General features: G+C 32.1%; 1 protein-coding gene across 2 annotated transcripts in view; it reads right to left on the reverse strand.

The window, feature by feature from the left end:
- LOC134546317 (kinesin-associated protein 3) overlaps positions 1–17,178 on the reverse strand; it is a 134,848-nt gene extending 117,670 nt beyond the window's left edge. Inside the window, exons 1-4 of one of the 2 annotated variants that reach the window (XM_063389056.1) lie at positions 16,969–17,078; positions 14,679–14,796; positions 6,900–7,068; positions 2,025–2,231 (exon numbers count right to left, since the gene is read on the reverse strand). In XM_063389056.1, the coding sequence (XP_063245126.1) occupies positions 2,025–2,231; positions 6,900–7,068; positions 14,679–14,796; positions 16,969–17,000 (526 nt within the window). In that variant the 5' untranslated portion in view covers positions 17,001–17,078. Of the gene's footprint in view, positions 1–2,024; positions 2,232–6,899; positions 7,069–14,678; positions 14,797–16,968 lie in introns of both variants that reach the window. The other variant, XM_063389055.1, reaches the window with a different exon arrangement.
- Positions 17,179–17,638: the final 460 nt, after the last annotated feature.

A 17,638-nucleotide genomic window follows, 5' to 3' on the forward strand; every position in this document is an offset into this window, starting at 1 on the left:
CACCATTTCAATATGTGCACTTAAAATAACATTTTCCTCTGCATGACTGATCATGGTCAAGAGCAGGGAAAAAATTAATAGTGTTATTATATGCCATACAATCATACTACTAAACTTAAGTATTTAGTAAAAAAAAAAACCCCCTTTTTTTTTTTTGTAAATTAAGGTGACTATTCTCCGTTCACTCTTACCTGAGTTTTGGAATAAACAAAGCCTCTTGTAAACAAACATTTTCATTGGCTGCCAGCCTCCGCGCACATTATTCGTGCGCAAGAAATAGTCCCTTGGTTACGTACCATTTGTAAGTATTTTTACACTGTCTTTTTTATAACAATTGTTGATATATAGCATTATAGCGATTCATCATTAATTTCTAATACAGTTTAATGTGTCAGCAAGTATGTACTTACAATTATGTTAGCAGACGCCGTGTGTACGGTGGCATAGACAAAAGGTACTGTACAGTGTACAGTTGATGCCCGGCGCAACAGTTGCATTTCGGATTCGCGCGCGCACGGTTTGTTATGGCTGACGTCGGACCGAGTTTTGTAAAACACAGAACGGGAAAGCCTTTGAAAAGTGCACAGAAAACTATTGTGTTGAATGTTTTTAAAACATTTTCAGACAAATATCCAGATTGTCGTGTGAACGATATTGCGAGTTTAACTGCGGAATTTAGGCGTGTTTCGAAGAGCAGTGTGCTTCGTGCAAGGAAAGAATTACAGGACACCGGGACATTAACATCTTCCGGGAAGAAAAGAAAACTTGAGTATCCTGTTATAAAAACTTGTGATGATTTTGTGAAGACGGTTATTAGGCGTAAAGTGCATAGTTTTTTCTTCGCAAATGAACCACCTACGCTGAACAAAGTGCTACGGTGCTTCCTGTTATATTACGTCTCCGTTATTTTATTAGCACCGACTGTACTGAAGTGTGTGTGTTGCAACTAGTGCTTGGCGCGCCAGATGAATTCAACCTATCACTTGCTGACGCGGCGCAGTGATACGGCTGTGTTTGTTTATTTCAGAACTCAGCTAAGAGTGAACGTAGAATAAAAAAAAAATATTTCAAAATTGCTGAACCAATTTTAGGTATGCATGTCGTACACTGCCAGTGTGTGTTTTTCTTCACCAGGTGGATTTTACACTATTTACATTATATAGTTTATAAAACTCACATCAAAAACTATACATTAGAGTGCAACTCACAAAAAACACACATTTGAAACAAGATGTAAACAACTTGCCGAACAGTAACGAGAGCAAAAAGAGTATAAAAGATCACTGCATTCCTCATCCGCAGCAGCGATGTGATGAAAAATTAAAAGATGCAAAATAATAATTAGTAATTTTTTAATACACAATATAATGCTTGAAATGGGTGGTTTCTGTTTTCATGGCCTGCTTGTTAGATACTTACAGCCATGCACCAAGCATGCTCAAGTGGTTTCAGAACAACAAAAACTAAAGCACAATATGAAAATGTGTGCTATATAAAAATTAAAACATCATGTTCTGAACTTGCTAAAACAAAATGGTAGTAATGGACAACTAACGTGTGCATGGTGTGTGTACGCGCATGTGTGTGTGTGTGTGTCTATATATGAATAATGCTATGAATTCCTGAAAATTTCTAATAGCTTGTTTCCAAAAGCTGATTAAATTTGCAAAAGTGTCACAGAGGTGTGAAAATTATTATACTCAAGATGATTTCAAAAAAAAAAAAAAAAAAAAAAACCCTCACACAATATATATATATATATATATATATATATATATATATATATATTTTAAGATAATTTTTTTTCACCAATTAAACAGTACATTAGTATTTTGTGTGCAATGAATTTAGTTCATCTACCATTATCACACAAAGCCGAGTGATTCTGAAATACTACATGTAGAACAAACAGAAACTATCGAATATTTAACTGTTTGATTTGAGTCCAATAATTCTGACACCTGCAGTTATTTTTTTGTTCACAAAAAGATAGCAGCATGAAACAGAGCCACCGCGTGACGCACCGTTGGCCCCCAGCTCGTCCAGGTTGTCCGGGTTGCGGGCCAGCTGCAGGAGCAGCGCGGAGCCCCGCACCTTGTCGGCCGTGCCCTCGTACAGCAGCTCCACGTAGCTGTCCACGCGGTTGATGCTGGCGGCCTCCGCGAGGCTGGCCGAGCCGGGGCTCTCGTTGCCCGAGCCCGAGGCCTCCTCCCCCGCGGACGTGCTGCCGGCTGAGAGGACACCACACTTACCCGTGGGGGGGATGCTCAACTGCAGATATCACAGCGTCAGAACAACAAACATAGTACGAGGGAAGATGAACTGAATTATTTGAAATTGAAAGATGCATACATTATTATATTGTCAAAATGCTCAAAAGGTGGTATTTTATGCATACCATCCAAACTTGTGATGGTAAGGTGGTACATACAGCTGAATTATGGTACAAATACCGTCTAGATTGGCAACACTGTCATGGGAAGAATGGAGGGGAGCTCTCCAACTGACCTTGGAAAGTCGCCACAATTCTCCCCCCCCCTCCCCTTGGCGCTGATCTTCAGCTGATCAAAACCACAACCCAGTAGGGGTCATTCACCCACGATTATCTTTTCTAGTTTTTTTTTTGGTTGTCAGGTAAATCAATTTTACTGTTTGCAATTATACAATCTTGTGAACCGTTTAAACCGTGTTTGATATTAGTTTTTTTATCATAAAATATGTAAAAAAAAATCTGTCTGGTGTAAAATTGAAAAGAAGAGCTAAAGAATGAGAAAAAGAAATCTTCATTTTTGTTGCAATCTTGTTTTAATGTTAAAGACGTGAAAAAAGAAAGAAGTTATTAATCAACTAATTTGAATACCTAATACAACAATGATTTGATATATGTTACTTCTTTATTTTATATTTGTTATAGAAAGGTATTGCACTAGAACTTAACTAGGGTCACATATACCTTTAATACTTAATTTTACATAACATTTTGAAGGTCCGTAGGCAAACAAAGTACACTAACAGTTTGCTGCGCGTGTCTTCTGTCCATCTATTGGTAATATGATTTTAATCCAACTCACTGTTATGTGATTAGGATGAAATGTGTCATTTTTGTGTATACAGTTATTATACTACTTACTGTATTAACGGTTTGTGGGTATTTAATTGAGTTCACGAACAAAAACTGTAAATGTGCAACATAACACCCTTTGACTTGTACTCATAGGTCATAGATAATTCCAATGTACTTCATCTATGTATGTTCAACATGGTTGCCACTACCCACAATTTCCACTAAATTTCATATTCCTTGCCATCAAGGGAAAAATACAAATATCTTGTATTTCTATTCATGTAGTAGACTTAATTCTGAGTGAGCAAGGTTTACTATAAAAACCCAGAAATATTAGATAGATATAGCAATAATCTAGAAATAACGATTTTATTGCCAGGATATGTATAAATTTTTTTATGGATGTTGGAAAAAGATAAAACAATCTCTAATAGAACACCAGACCTATAAAATAAAAAAGATTCAATGTTAAATATCTAAAATATTCCTTTTGGCACAGCCTACAGTCACAGGTAGATTTTGAAATACCAATTTCTTCTGGAATATTCTGGAAATTTCTGGAACATTGTGAGAAAATGTACATAACATCCTATATGTTCTCCAATATTCCCAGTTGATCAATTACACATTTTCTCATATTTCATGCAGTGAAATTTGTTTCAAATGTTTTTTAATTCAAGGGATCCAGCAATGAATAACTTAATGAACTTCGTACCATGCCTGCTACAATAATTTTTTTTTTACCTTCAACACTTTATTTCAATTTCATTCCTTCCACTAATAAGTGGTCATATAAAAATTTGTTTTGGATCACGGTTTAGAATAATGTTTAGATGGTTTACAATATATTTCAACTAATTTTATAATGTATGTGATAGGACATTTTTTATTTCAACCCCTCTTTTTTCAATCCCTTGCAGTAATAGTTTCTCTCATAAAAAGTTTTTTCATCCAAAATTTTAGATAATGTGTAGGGTTTTTACAATAAATTATATTGGATTTAAAAGTACACTAACTAACGTAGTTATGATTTTTTTCCCTTCAACTGTTATTATTTCCATCCCTTTCAGTAATGATTGATTGTATCAAAACTTAGTATGACTTAAGTTTTTTCTCATATTTCAAATGTTTAAAATAAACAAGAATAGATTCAATAGTGTACATGGTACGGAAGTTACAAATTTTCGTTTCATTTACACCTCTGTTTTTTCAACCACTTGCAGTAATGGTTTGTCTTATCAAAAATTGTTTCAGACAAAAGTTTTAGATAATATTTATAAAGTTTACAAAAATTTTTAATAGTGATCCTACCAAGGGAGTTATGATTTTTTTTTGTCCAACAACCCCATTTCAATTTTACCTTTTGCAGTAATGATTGGTTGTATAAACTTTCAGATAAAAGTTGTAAATAATATTTAGAAATTTTACAATTAACATGAAACTTTTTTTTTAATATACATACTACAAAAATTATGAATTTTGTTCTGTATTTCTACTCCTGTTTTTTTCAAACCCTTGCAGCAATTGTTTTAATTATCAAAAATTGTTTCATACAATAGATTTAGATAATAATTAATAATCATAAATTTAACAAATAATTTGAACAGTTTTTATGGTGCACCTATTAAGTGAGTTATGAACTTATGTCCTCTATCCCTTGTTAATTGATAATTGGTCAAACATGGCTGGTGTGTACAAAGGAGTTAAATCTCAAATTAAAGAATTAAATATTTTGGCATATTTTGTGCCATGTGCAGCACATTTGCTAAACTTGGTGCGAATGCTACTAGCTTGCCACCAGAGGCAGAGTCCTACTTACAGTTGACTGCCTGTACAATTTCTTTGCTTCCTCCACCAAAAGATGGGAGGTTCAGTAAGTAAAACATGTTCCCCTATCTCTCAAATTGCAAAACAATACCAGATGGTTGAATAAGAATGAAGCTGCAGCTGTAATTTAAAAGCATTTAGGAAAACAACAAATGCTTTAAGTGATATCAGGACCAGCCCAACAACAGCTGAAACAAAAATGGAAGCAACTTCTCATCTAACAAATGTGAAAACACATGAATTAATTGTTCTCTCCTGTTTTTGTTATAGAGAACTAAGAACATTGATATCGTAAATAAAAATATGTTCTTCCTAATATTAGCACTATGTATTTATTATAATTAAATATCCTGTTCTGTCTGTTGGTTCAGCACACACATAAAATGATATAATTTGATAAACCATTTCATTTCATTTGAAGCATTTATGATAAGTGTGAAAAATATAACAAACATACTCCTCTAAAAATATGTCAAATATTCTAGAATTATTTTAGTATTTTATCTTATACTCAAATATAAATGTTTGTTTATTTTTTCATACAAAGAGAATAAATAAAATATATTTCTGGTGGTAAATAAAAATTAAAATATATAATATGTGTTTCGTGTACAGCCACGGGCCACCCAGTTACACGAGTCCCTGCAGTGCATCCAAACCCAACCATCAACCCTTGACAGGGAATTTTTTGAGTATGGAGATGCGGACAGGTGCAACAGCACATAACCTGACTTTAAAAAAGAATTATTATGTTTGATACAAGTAATGACAATTCCTTTTTTAAGTCAGGTTACATGATACTTCACATAACAAGTAGGTGCCCTGCGCCTCTTTAATTCTAAAAAAATCCCTGTCAAGGGTTGATGGTGGGGTTTAGATGCACAGCTGGGACTCATGTAGGCCGGGGGCGTGGCCATACATGAAACACAAATCATATTTTTTAATTTTTATTTACCCTTACAAAATCCAAATACAAAATACACACACACACACACATACATATATATATTTAGAACCACCAAATCAAGTTGCTATGCTAAAGCACAATGGAAGCGGTCGCTACACTGCACAAGCTACCTAATGTATCTTTTAAACAGTAATTTCTTAGAAACCAGTAAGAATAACACTGTTTTCCGGGTAAATAGAAGAACGTCTTTAATGTTAGAAAAAAAATTTTTTTCCCAGGATTTTATTATTTTATTCCCAAATAAGCAGCGATGTTAGAATTTTACCCAGCACTTCAATCTGAGCTTACAGGAGCATAAACCATCATGTGTACAGTACGAAGTCCATCCATACAAACTGACGAATTTACTTAAGTCCATTAAATAATAAACACAACTTGACTTACAAATTAACCGTCATATTTCTCTGGCAGACAGAAAAAGTACACAAACAATAAGTGCTAATTAACCACGTGAAGACATAAGACTTGAGGGGAAGAAAAATAAACCAAAATACCCCATTTTAGTTTGAACAGATTTTAGCCCATCATAATTTTCTATTGTTTGATTTTCAAAATATGGTTTTACTAAAGCATAGTATATAATTTAATGGAATGTCTGAAGAAAATAATAAGTGGCAAATAATAATTTGTTTCCTCAGTGAAATCATTAGCATTTAATATTGAACTCATTTTTTGGAATGACTACAATTTAATAATACTGTCAGTAGACACTATGTTATCTCTGCCTTAACGAAGGCAAAGTTTCAATTTTAAACTATGAAAAATCTTCATAGGATAAAAATTGTAGGAACTAATATGGTGTCTTGTGGTTTCTATTTCTTATCTCTCAGCATCACTTGCACGACTTTTAACACCCATGATATTACACCAAGTGAATATCTGTTGAAAATATTTGTGGCAGAACCACAGATATACGGGAGATATCAATTCAAATTTTTAGAAATAGCCCTTCAAAAATAATAGATAAAAAAATAATCAACATGGCATGCGAGACGGAACTTCAAGCAGTGAACTCAATGGAAATGAAAGAATGTCGCTCACAGGTAGAGAGCGAAGCATCCTTGCGTTTCTGAAGGTAGTAGATGAGTTGCTCGACCTCTTCAAGCTTGGAAGGGTGTATGAGAGTACACTTCTCCACCACCTCCTTGGCGAAGGCTGCACAGTCCGTGTCCTCATTCAAGCTCTTCAGCCTTATTATCTTTTGTAGCTCCTGAAAAAGCACACAACATTGGCCACTGCACCAACATTCACAATACCCACACGTTTAGAGGCATATTGGGAACACACTCTCAAACATTACTTGATGTTTACAAACAAGCTAACAAACAAAACCTTATATTCAAGAGAAATCAGTACACAATTACAACATTGTATAAAAAAAAGTGCATTAAATGCAGACAAATATCTGTAATTTTTTTTGTAACAGCTGTCAGCAGGTTCACTTCTTGGCAAAGAAATTCCAAAAGCCAGCCTTCTACTGCGAGACTCTTGAAACCTGAACAAGACCAATGGTTGGAGGTGGGGGGAAGTTAATAAAATTAAAGACCTAACTAATTCCAAGAAGTAGCTGTATCCCTACTATCAAGCTCTAGTTTCCTCTACGTCCTCGAGCCAATCAATTTCTGGCAGAGAAAAAAAGTACACAAACAATAAGTGCTAATTAACCATGTGAAGACATAAGACTTGAGGGGAAGAAAAATAAACCAAAATACACCATTTTAGTTTGAACAGATTTCAGCCCATCATAATTTTCTATTGTTTGATTTTCAAAATATGGTTTTACTGAAGCATATTCTTCATCATAAAAATAGGACAAGTCCTCTTCGTCCTCGAGCAGTAGCAGGCGGTGTGCGTGGCAAGGAAGGAGAGTTCATCAAAGGATCCATAAGGAACTTGCCACCTGGCTTTCCTTCCTTAACAAGTTTCCGAAACAGCTAAGTTGCGAGCGGGACTCAGTTGCAAATTTGCGAAGGAAAATTTCAGACACCGATGCTTTGCGATCCGAGATGCTTGGGTTTGACAACGTGTGAACACAATTCAAAATGTAATTTTTATATGTAGCGAGGAGTCATAAAAATATTAAAGTTTAAATTTTGATAACTTTTTTTGAAACATGTGATACATGACATGAACACAGTACGGTAAACACAATTGACAAATAATCACACAATGTTCAAGATCGAAGGCTGCCAACTGTACCTTTATTCTATGACTAGCTTAAAACCAGTGGCTTCGCTCACACAATTTCAGATTATTGCTAAAATCTTAACAATGAAATTTTTTTTTATTAATTCCAAACATTTTCACACGCACACACACGCCCACACACACACATACACCCCCACACACATGCCCATGCCCACACCCCCCCCCCCACACACACACACACCTATACGTACACATGCTCCTTTACGAGGACCTTAACTACTGGCACTGATCTGAGGACATGACTTCCGCGCTGCTAACGCCACAAGCGAGGACGCCTACTTTGACAAGCCATTTCGAGGACTTGTTACAGCGAGGACCTCAAGAAAGTGATGCAGTCAGGAATTACAAGACTAATAAAACAATGGTTCCCGTAGAAGTCTAATTACCTGGGTTACTTAAGTAGCCGGCCTCCTTCACAGTTGAACTGCGCTACAGAGGTTTAGAAATAAGAATTTTTTTTTTGTTTTACTCTGTTTTACAACGTACCTATCTATAAAAACACATTTTAAATTAGGGATATAAATTATTATCGAAACATTACGAACATTGAAAATACCATTTCAGAACTCGCCAACTGCCTAATCAACTGCATTTTACGTATCTATACCACAGCATATAAGCACTACTAACATGTTATGTAGCAAACAAGTAGAGATACATGCAATGAACACGCACACATGCCCACACACACACACAGATATATACGAGGGTTATTTTTTTTTCAACCTCCGATCTGCTGTAATAAAAAAAAGGGAATGAATTGGGAAATTATTTTAATGTCAAAATAAACGTACATCTTTACTCTATTTTTCCACATAATCACCGTGCAGATTGAGGCATTTGTCGTACCGATGCACCAGCTTTCCAATACCCTCTGCATAAAATGATGCCTCCTGCCTATTCAGCCACGTTTTAACACACAACACTCATTCGGCGATGGATTTCTGCTGCAGTGTGCCCTTCTGCCTGTAAGAAACGGATGACTCCACGCAGCTCGCATTTCGCCGTACAGTTTATCGTTGCAGCCATGTTGACATTCCCATAACCAAGCTTCAACTGAGGTGTGAGTTGGCCGCTCCACATGGTTGGTGGAGGGGGTAAACACTACGAGACGTGTCGATTCGTGTACGAGCGATTAGGGTATCGATTAATGGGCATGCCATGGAGAAATGAAACTGTAATCACACTGCAGGGCACTGTTAAAACGTGGCTGAATAGGCAGGAGGCATCATTTTATGCAGAGGGTATTGGAAAGCTATTGCATCGGTACGACAAATGCCTCAATCTGCACGGTGATTATGTGTAAAAATAGAGTAAAGATGTACGTTTCTTTTGACATTAAAATAATTTCCCAATTCATTCCCGTTTTTTTTATTACAGCCAATCGGAGGTTGAAAAAAAATAACCCTTGTATATTTTTAAAGTGGAAATGTGTAGACCTTTTTAATTTTTATTATAGATCAAGTATCTATTTTATGTTGATGACATCATACTTGGCTACTTTTAATTTCATGAGGTACACAATTTTAAAAATTGTCACACATACCTATTTAATTTTAACTATGTTCATGCCATCATTTACACTAACACTATCATTTACTATAGTAAAGCTATGCTTGGAATAATTATATAATTTCACCTTATTAAGTTATTTCTTATTACAAATACCTCTCATTATTTAAATATATTTGATACAATCACATCTTTATTTGAAATAAATAATACAGATATAAAATTTATTATCCAACATATTAGATGAATTTTAGTTTGCTTAGTATTACTTAATATCCCCAAATTTTTTACTCCATTCATCTTTTCCCACACAGATGCCCATATAAAAATTCAGAACTAAGTAAATAAGGCAATATCCACTAACCAAACAAAAACCAAACTCATCCCATTCCCCCCCCCCCCCCCCTTTATTACCAATTATGGATTCTAAAATAATTATAATAAACATAATTCTATTAAATTTAAAAATATCTTCAATATACTGATTTCATGGATTCCATAACATTAATTTTATTTTTAAATAATATTAATCCTTGTTACAATTTAAGAGGTGATATTTAAAATAAAGTTGAATAAGAGAAGGTAGCTTAAAGTATGTTTATTTATCATTTCCTATATAAAAAATTAAGTTTTATTTGCTCAGAATATATTTTTAATATTAAAACAATATTTACAATATTTCACCTAAGTACTAAAAAGTAGAACTTCAGCAAGCTGTAAAAAATAGTTGGTAGATTTTGCATGTTTGTAAATCATTTAACTTACATTCCACTTGATCAGCTTAAGAGATACGAATTTAATAAGAATAAAAAAAAACCTGCTTTTCACCCTTTTCGCAGTCAAATATATAAAAATGGTAAAGGTTTAAACTGATGTTAAAACATAATTTTGTATTTATTCTTGCTCAGTTTTTTACCTTAATCTTAATTTGATTGGCTATATGATTTATTACTATAAAAATTATTGTGCTCCTGTTTCACTGCTTTTGGGTTGACTATGAAAAATTGTAAAAGTACTCAACGTAATTCATTATTTACTTTATTCATGCTAAGTTCCTTACATCCAACTTTATTTGCTATGGAGATATAAATTTATTATGATAATACATGACTTATTCTCTTTTCACACCCTAAAAGGACGAAATCCAGAAAAACTGATAAAATACAATTCGTAACTCTATGTGCTTGTTGTTCATTCTTAATTTCTAACCCTTAGATCTAGTAGATTCAGAAGAATCTTGAAAATAAGATAAATATTAATTTTATAGTTTATTATTTTTAGCATTAATTTACGTCCTACTTAATTAGCTTCGGCATAAATTTTTTTTAATACATAAAGCCCTATCCTGTTTTCACCCCTATTAAAAGGCACATTTTAATAAATGCAAAAAAAAAAAAGCTATACATAACATTAAATACAAGTTTTTTTTTTTGGTTTCTAACTTCTTATTCTAATGGAATATGAAGTGTCAGTTTTTGGTTTTAAAACACACCTACCCCTTTACCAATCTTAGTTTGAATTTTGCAAACTGGTAAATTGTGGTTGGTAAATTTTGTATGTTTATTATTGGAACCCAAAATAATTCAATGTGCTTAATTTAGTTCAGAGATATAATTAATAATCTTAAAACCATAGCCTACTTAACCTGTTTTCAAACCTTAGGGGCTGAATTTCGCAAAATGTAAAAATTGTGATAGGTAAGTTTAGTAAGTTTATTATTGGTACCTAATATTTTTTATGCTTGATTAAATAAAAAATTAAAATTTATTTAACTTAAACCATATTCACCCCTTACGGCTGGAATTTTACAAAATGATAAAATTGTAATTGTGAGTTTTTTTTTGCCCCTTGTTTATTTTGTTATGCTTGGTTAGCTTAGGGGATATAATTAATTATCTTTTAACCATATTTCCCTCTTTTTCACCCCTTAGGGGTTGTATTTCATAAAATGATAAAATTGTGATTGGTAGATTACTTATGTTTATTATAGTACCAAAAAGGTATTATGTGAAATTATATTTATATAAAAATTGTGGTTGGTAATTTTAGTAGGTTTATGATTGTTACACAATGTAATTTATTACAGTTATTAAAATCAGAGGTATAATTATTAATCTGAAAAATATAGTTACCCCATTTTCACCCCGCAGGGTTAGAATTTTGGAAAATATAAAAAAATTGTATTGTGTATTATTGTATATGTACTATTATTACCCAACATTATTTACTATGCTTGATTAAATTTGGATATAATTATTTATCTTAAAAGCATTCTTACCTCTTTTTTACTCCTTAAGAGTTTGGATTGAGCAAATATTAAAATTGTGGTTGGTAGTTTTTGTATGTTTATTTATGGTAGTCAATATAATTTACTATGCTGAAATAAACTCAGACAAAACTTATTACCTCTTTTTCACCCCTTATGAGTTGAAATTTGCAAAATATAAAATTTGAGGTGTTTTGTAATTGTATGATTATTATTTGTACCCAATATTGTGCTTAATTAAATTCTCAGATATAATTATATATCTTAAAAATATACCTACCTACCCCTTTTTACCCATTAGGGGTTGAATTTCTCAAAATATAAAAAATTGTGGTTGTTTGTATTAGTATTTTATATTATTGATACCCAATATTATTTATCATTATAAAAAAAAAGGTGGAGATATAATTATTAATCTTAAAACATAATTACCACTTTTTATACCCCTAAGGGGTTGAAATTCCAAAATTTAAAAAAGAATTTTGTTTTGTATTTGTATGTTTATTATTGGTATTTAATATAATTTATTACAGTTAATTGAATTCTGAGTTATAATTAAACAACTTAAAAATATAATTACTCCTTTTTCAACCCTTAGGAGTTGATTTTGGCAAAATTCTAAATTTTTGGTTGGATGGTTTTGTATTTTAATTATTGGTACCAAATATTTATTTTTTAGCCTGATTAGTTTCAGAGATATAACTATCTTAAAACCATATTTAACCCTTTTTCACCTCCATATGAGTGGAATTCAGTAATAATATATAGCCAAATTTTTAAGTTAGCCAAAGACGTTTCTATTAAAAAACCTTTCATCCAAATCCATAAAGTAGTTTTCAATTGATGCTCAAACAAACAAAAATTTAAAAAACTATATTTTAGAGTTTTCAATAATGTAAATTAGATATTTCCAATAGTTTTTTTTATCATTTCATCCAATGTACAGACTTTTTGCCTTAAACAGTTTTAATTTTAGTATAGATGATGACAAGGGCTGACAACAACGAATATAATAGATAGGTAATGGTGACAGATGATAATGGACGATGAATGTTCATTTTGATGACGGTCAATTAAAAAAATGATTGTCGATGACCAAAATTATGGTTTATGATGAATGGTAATGTTTGCCAGAACTAAGCAATGATATAATATAGATACTAATAATAGATTAAGTATGAATCAAAATGTTTACTTCAGTTAAAAGGGTATTAAAAGGCACAGTAGTTAAGTGGTCAGAGCAATCGGCCACCAACAAGGTGACCGGGATTTCATTTCCAGCAAGTGGGAAACATGACATGGTGGTACTACTCCCGTTACCCCCACCAATTCATTCCGTCGCTGCTCCACACTCCTCACACCCTCTCAGGCTGGCTGGAACGACAGTTCTGAACCTTGGGCACGGCAGCCGGCTCCTATGAGTGTGTGCCCCATTTCATCCATGTGGACCCTGCCTCTGTCTATGTTTATATCAGGGTTGGAAAAAAGCCAGGTTTTTAAAAAACCAAACAACCAGTTTTTTTTATTACACTAGTTATTTTGGTTCTCAGCATCAAAGAACTGAAGTCCAGAAAATCTGCACAACTGACTGGAACTTAACCACATAAAGGGTGTTTCCCCACAGGAGGAGGATTCACCACAGAAAGGGGATTTACTGTATTGTTAGGGATTTCCCACAAAATAGGAATATTTTTAATAATAAATTTATGTATTTCCTTTTTTTTTACACTTTGACTATTATTTACTAATTTATTTTATTTTGGAGGAGTATTTAGCTGGGTATAATTTACAGCGTATTCAGATAATTTAAATGATAATAACTTGATTAGTATATAACTATTTGTTTCCATAAATCACAAGAAACACTAATGAGCTATTGTTATTATTACAGTGAAATTAGAACTTTTATTAAAATTAATTAAGATATTCTAATTAAAAATACATTAAAACACTTTTTTTTTTTAAAAAATCACTTTATCATGGTTTATCACGCACATTTTATAGTTGATGGTTGAATAACTTTCATAAGAATCACAGACAATTTATTACCTACATTTTGTGTTTTTGGATACGGTACTTAAAAAAAGATTTCACAAGTATTTTTTCACTTTATTCTCATAAACTTAATAAAAAAAATACTATTGTTTCTTATTTTTATCTGATATATGTCCAATAAAAATTTAACTAATCAAACTTAAATTTTTTGACTCGAAAACCCTTAGGAAATAATGAATTTTCTTTGGATCCCTCCCCCACCCCTTTTAAAATAAGATGGAGCAATATTTAAAATCTGAATTAATATTCATAAACAAGAAAGCCAGAAAATATATTACATCTACCCCAATCTTACATTTTGGTGTGGAAATATGAAAGAAAATAGCACATATCTAAGCCCCACCTCCTCCCCAACAGGTATTTACCCACTTAAAGATGCCTATAAAAATACGCATTACGGTCACGTTGGCCCTGTAGCAGTTGCTGAACAAAGGGGCTTAACACTGCAAGTACATTACTGTACTAGTAGACTGCTTGGTAGTTATACAGAACAGGAAACATTCTAAAAACCTAATATTCCTAAACTTTGCTTAAAATACTGACCCATTTGTCAGTCTGAGCTCAAAAGCTATTTATTATTTAACCAATAAACACTGTATATATGTAGGTGATACTGCTACACTGACTGAAAGCCTATTCTGCACACAAAATTTATCAGTGAAAAGATACAACACAATTAAATGTTAAGCTTATTGTATAGTTATATACTAGGTACTTATTATCTACAACAAATTTCATGGCATGCGACCACACACTGATGTCAAAATACTGAGACATACCTTCTTGTCCCCCAGTAGAGGATCTCCTAAATCTCCTAGAATAAATGCTTCTAGTTCATAATTTACCACCAAAGCTTTCTCTGTTGGATGAACATCAATGGATCTTGATCGGATTTTCCTGCATTACAACAAGTTTCAGTAACAAACTCTTCACATCATACCTAGCAAAAGTTCAAGGAAAAAATAATTAAATTTACGGTAATTTATTCTGAAGAAGAAAAAACCAATTTTTTAAATGGACAGGTCTCTTACTCTACTCTTATGATGTTAGTACTAAACAATTACACTATTTGTAATATTTCTATGCCACAGAGTAGGTACCTATTTCATTTTTAAGGCAACTTCCAACATTACATAGACCTACAAGCTTTATAAAAATTATATTCTGGGAATCAAAAACAGACCAAATTAAAAACAGGGTGTAATAATTAGATAAGAAAAACAGGTACCGTAGTACGAAACGGAGCAGTAAGCTCTCTCTGTTCGGAAAGTAGTGTAATCTAGTAGCAGCTTAACTGCACTCTTATTAAATGATCAATTTCAAAGCAACTTAAATCCAAGATAACAATAAATTATAATACCAGGAACAATTTCCATGTACATGTTGGCCCACATGTATGCCCTAAATTACAAATGGTTTGAAATATTACAGTTATTTTCTAGATTAGGTGCGCTACTGAAAAAAAAATCTTTAGTTTCTCTTATTCTATTTGATGATTCTGTTAAACAAAATTTCAAAATATTTCAAGTAGATTACCATTTTGAAAATGTTAATTCTGAAGGACAGCCATTTTTCTGTAAAAATTATTACACAAATTCCATAATAATTAATTTTATTTCCTGACTTGTTTTCCAATCATAATATAACAAGTTTTTGTGATACTTCAAGTAATTAACCAGTAATTTACCATTTTAAAAAACTATTATATGAGATTAGGACATTAAAAAGTGCAAAATCATAAGAAAGATTGTTTAGGTTGAGTTAGCTACACTAAAAATACCTTATAATAGTGAGGACAGTTGGTTATGTTAGTGAAATTTGAAATTGTGTGAATGGTTGATAAGATACATTAAAAAGTACTATAAAATAATACAGATGTTTCATAATGTTAAATTAGCTAATTTTATATTGACAATTCCTAACCAATTTACTGTATTTTTAATGTAGTTAAATTAACCTAACCAACTGTCCACACTGTTATAAAGTATTTTTAATGTAGCAAACTTCAATGACCATTCTCACAATACCACAATATTTATAATGGTACTTACGTATTAACGCCACCCCAGCAGAAGTTGTGCTAAAATTAACATTGTGGACGGTTGGTTGGTTTATTATATAGCTATCATAAAAACTATAAAATATATCTTATGATTGCTTAGAAATTACCAATTTCAGATGTAGCTATCCGGACCTAACCAACCCTTCATGTGATTTTACAATATTCCAAATCTGTAGCTACAGTGGCATTAATACGTAAGTACCTTTATAATATATGACCTAAACTCAAGACTCATTAAAATGGTAAATAACTAGTGAACAACTCATTAAAGTATCACACTACCCTCTTACAATATGACTGTAAAACATTTCAGGAAAATAAAAAAGTATTTTGGAATTCTGTATTATTTTATTTTAGAAAAGTGGCTCTCCTTAATAATTACCCCTTTTAGAATACTGTTTTTAAAATACAGTTTAACAGTTGGTTAGGTTAGCAATATTTAAAACACTCAACAACTTTTTTCTGGTAAAAGTAGGTAAAGTTAACAATTTACAAATTTTTATATTATTTAATTAGCACCTACTTATAAAATTACCTACTAAGCATTCAAGGGAACATGCTGCTTTATAATCAAAAACTAAAATCTAATATTCAGCTTTAAAAAAAAGTAACATCACATACTGATGCACATGGCACAATATGCTGCACTGTCTCAACATTGGTAAATTATTTTTTTTGGAAATGTGGGTTAGGACTTAAACCTTGTGTCTAGAGAGAGACAAGGAATAAGATGCTACAGAACACGAGTGTGTCCATTCCACTAGCTCTACTTGGGAACTGAAACTGGAATCATTTGCCAACCAAGTTAAGGCTAGATAAATAAGTCGGACACCAAGTAAATACAGAACTAAATCATGAAGTGCTCAGAGAATGTAAATTTTTCCGTTTACTTATCATACTGAACCATAGCCTAATATGACAATCTCAAATATTTTGATTGTCTTTATTTTAAATGTCATCCAACCAAAATATTCTAAGAATACCCGGTAATATTCACAAGCATTTACCTTTTTAAATATCTGGCATCCTCAGACTGCATTTCTGATAATATTTCAAAAACATTTACAAAAACAATTAACACTGGTAGACATTAATAAACATGTTTTTTTTTATAATTTTTTTTCATTAGCACTGAAATAAAACATTTTCAACCTTGCGCAAAAACAATTCAGTTTATCATTAAATAAATATTTATAAAAACCTATAACAATTAAAGTGTTGTCTCTTATTTTCAATAGCACTAATTTATGAACAGCGTTGATAGTTCAATCGAATAAAATGTAAATAAAGAATTAAAAAATTTATTTCGATCTGTACAGATTGTAAAGTGATATAATGTAAAAAAAAAGTTTAAAAACTAAAAAAAAAAAAAAAATGCTTTAATCATTGAATGAACTAAAAATTAAAAAAAAGTAAAAAATATTATTTTTGTCCATCAGTCAAATAATACACGACAACTCTATACAAATTTAAACGTGGGGTGCTTGATCTTATTTGTCTTGAATTTTCGGTCTGATTTATAATAGATTTTCTAACAGTTATTTTAGGATCTAGTCAATACGATACGACAATGAATAAAAAAACTTAATAAAAGTAATGAACTTAAAATTCGTAATGGAGCGCTTCAGGGGCGCAAAATTGTAGGATTCGCAAGTAGGGCACGCGGAAATTTACAGA

The sequence above is a fragment of the Bacillus rossius genome, chromosome 1 (assembly GCF_032445375.1).
Source record: "Bacillus rossius redtenbacheri isolate Brsri chromosome 1, Brsri_v3, whole genome shotgun sequence".
In the NCBI taxonomy this organism is placed as follows: Eukaryota; Metazoa; Arthropoda; class Insecta; order Phasmatodea; family Bacillidae; genus Bacillus; species Bacillus rossius.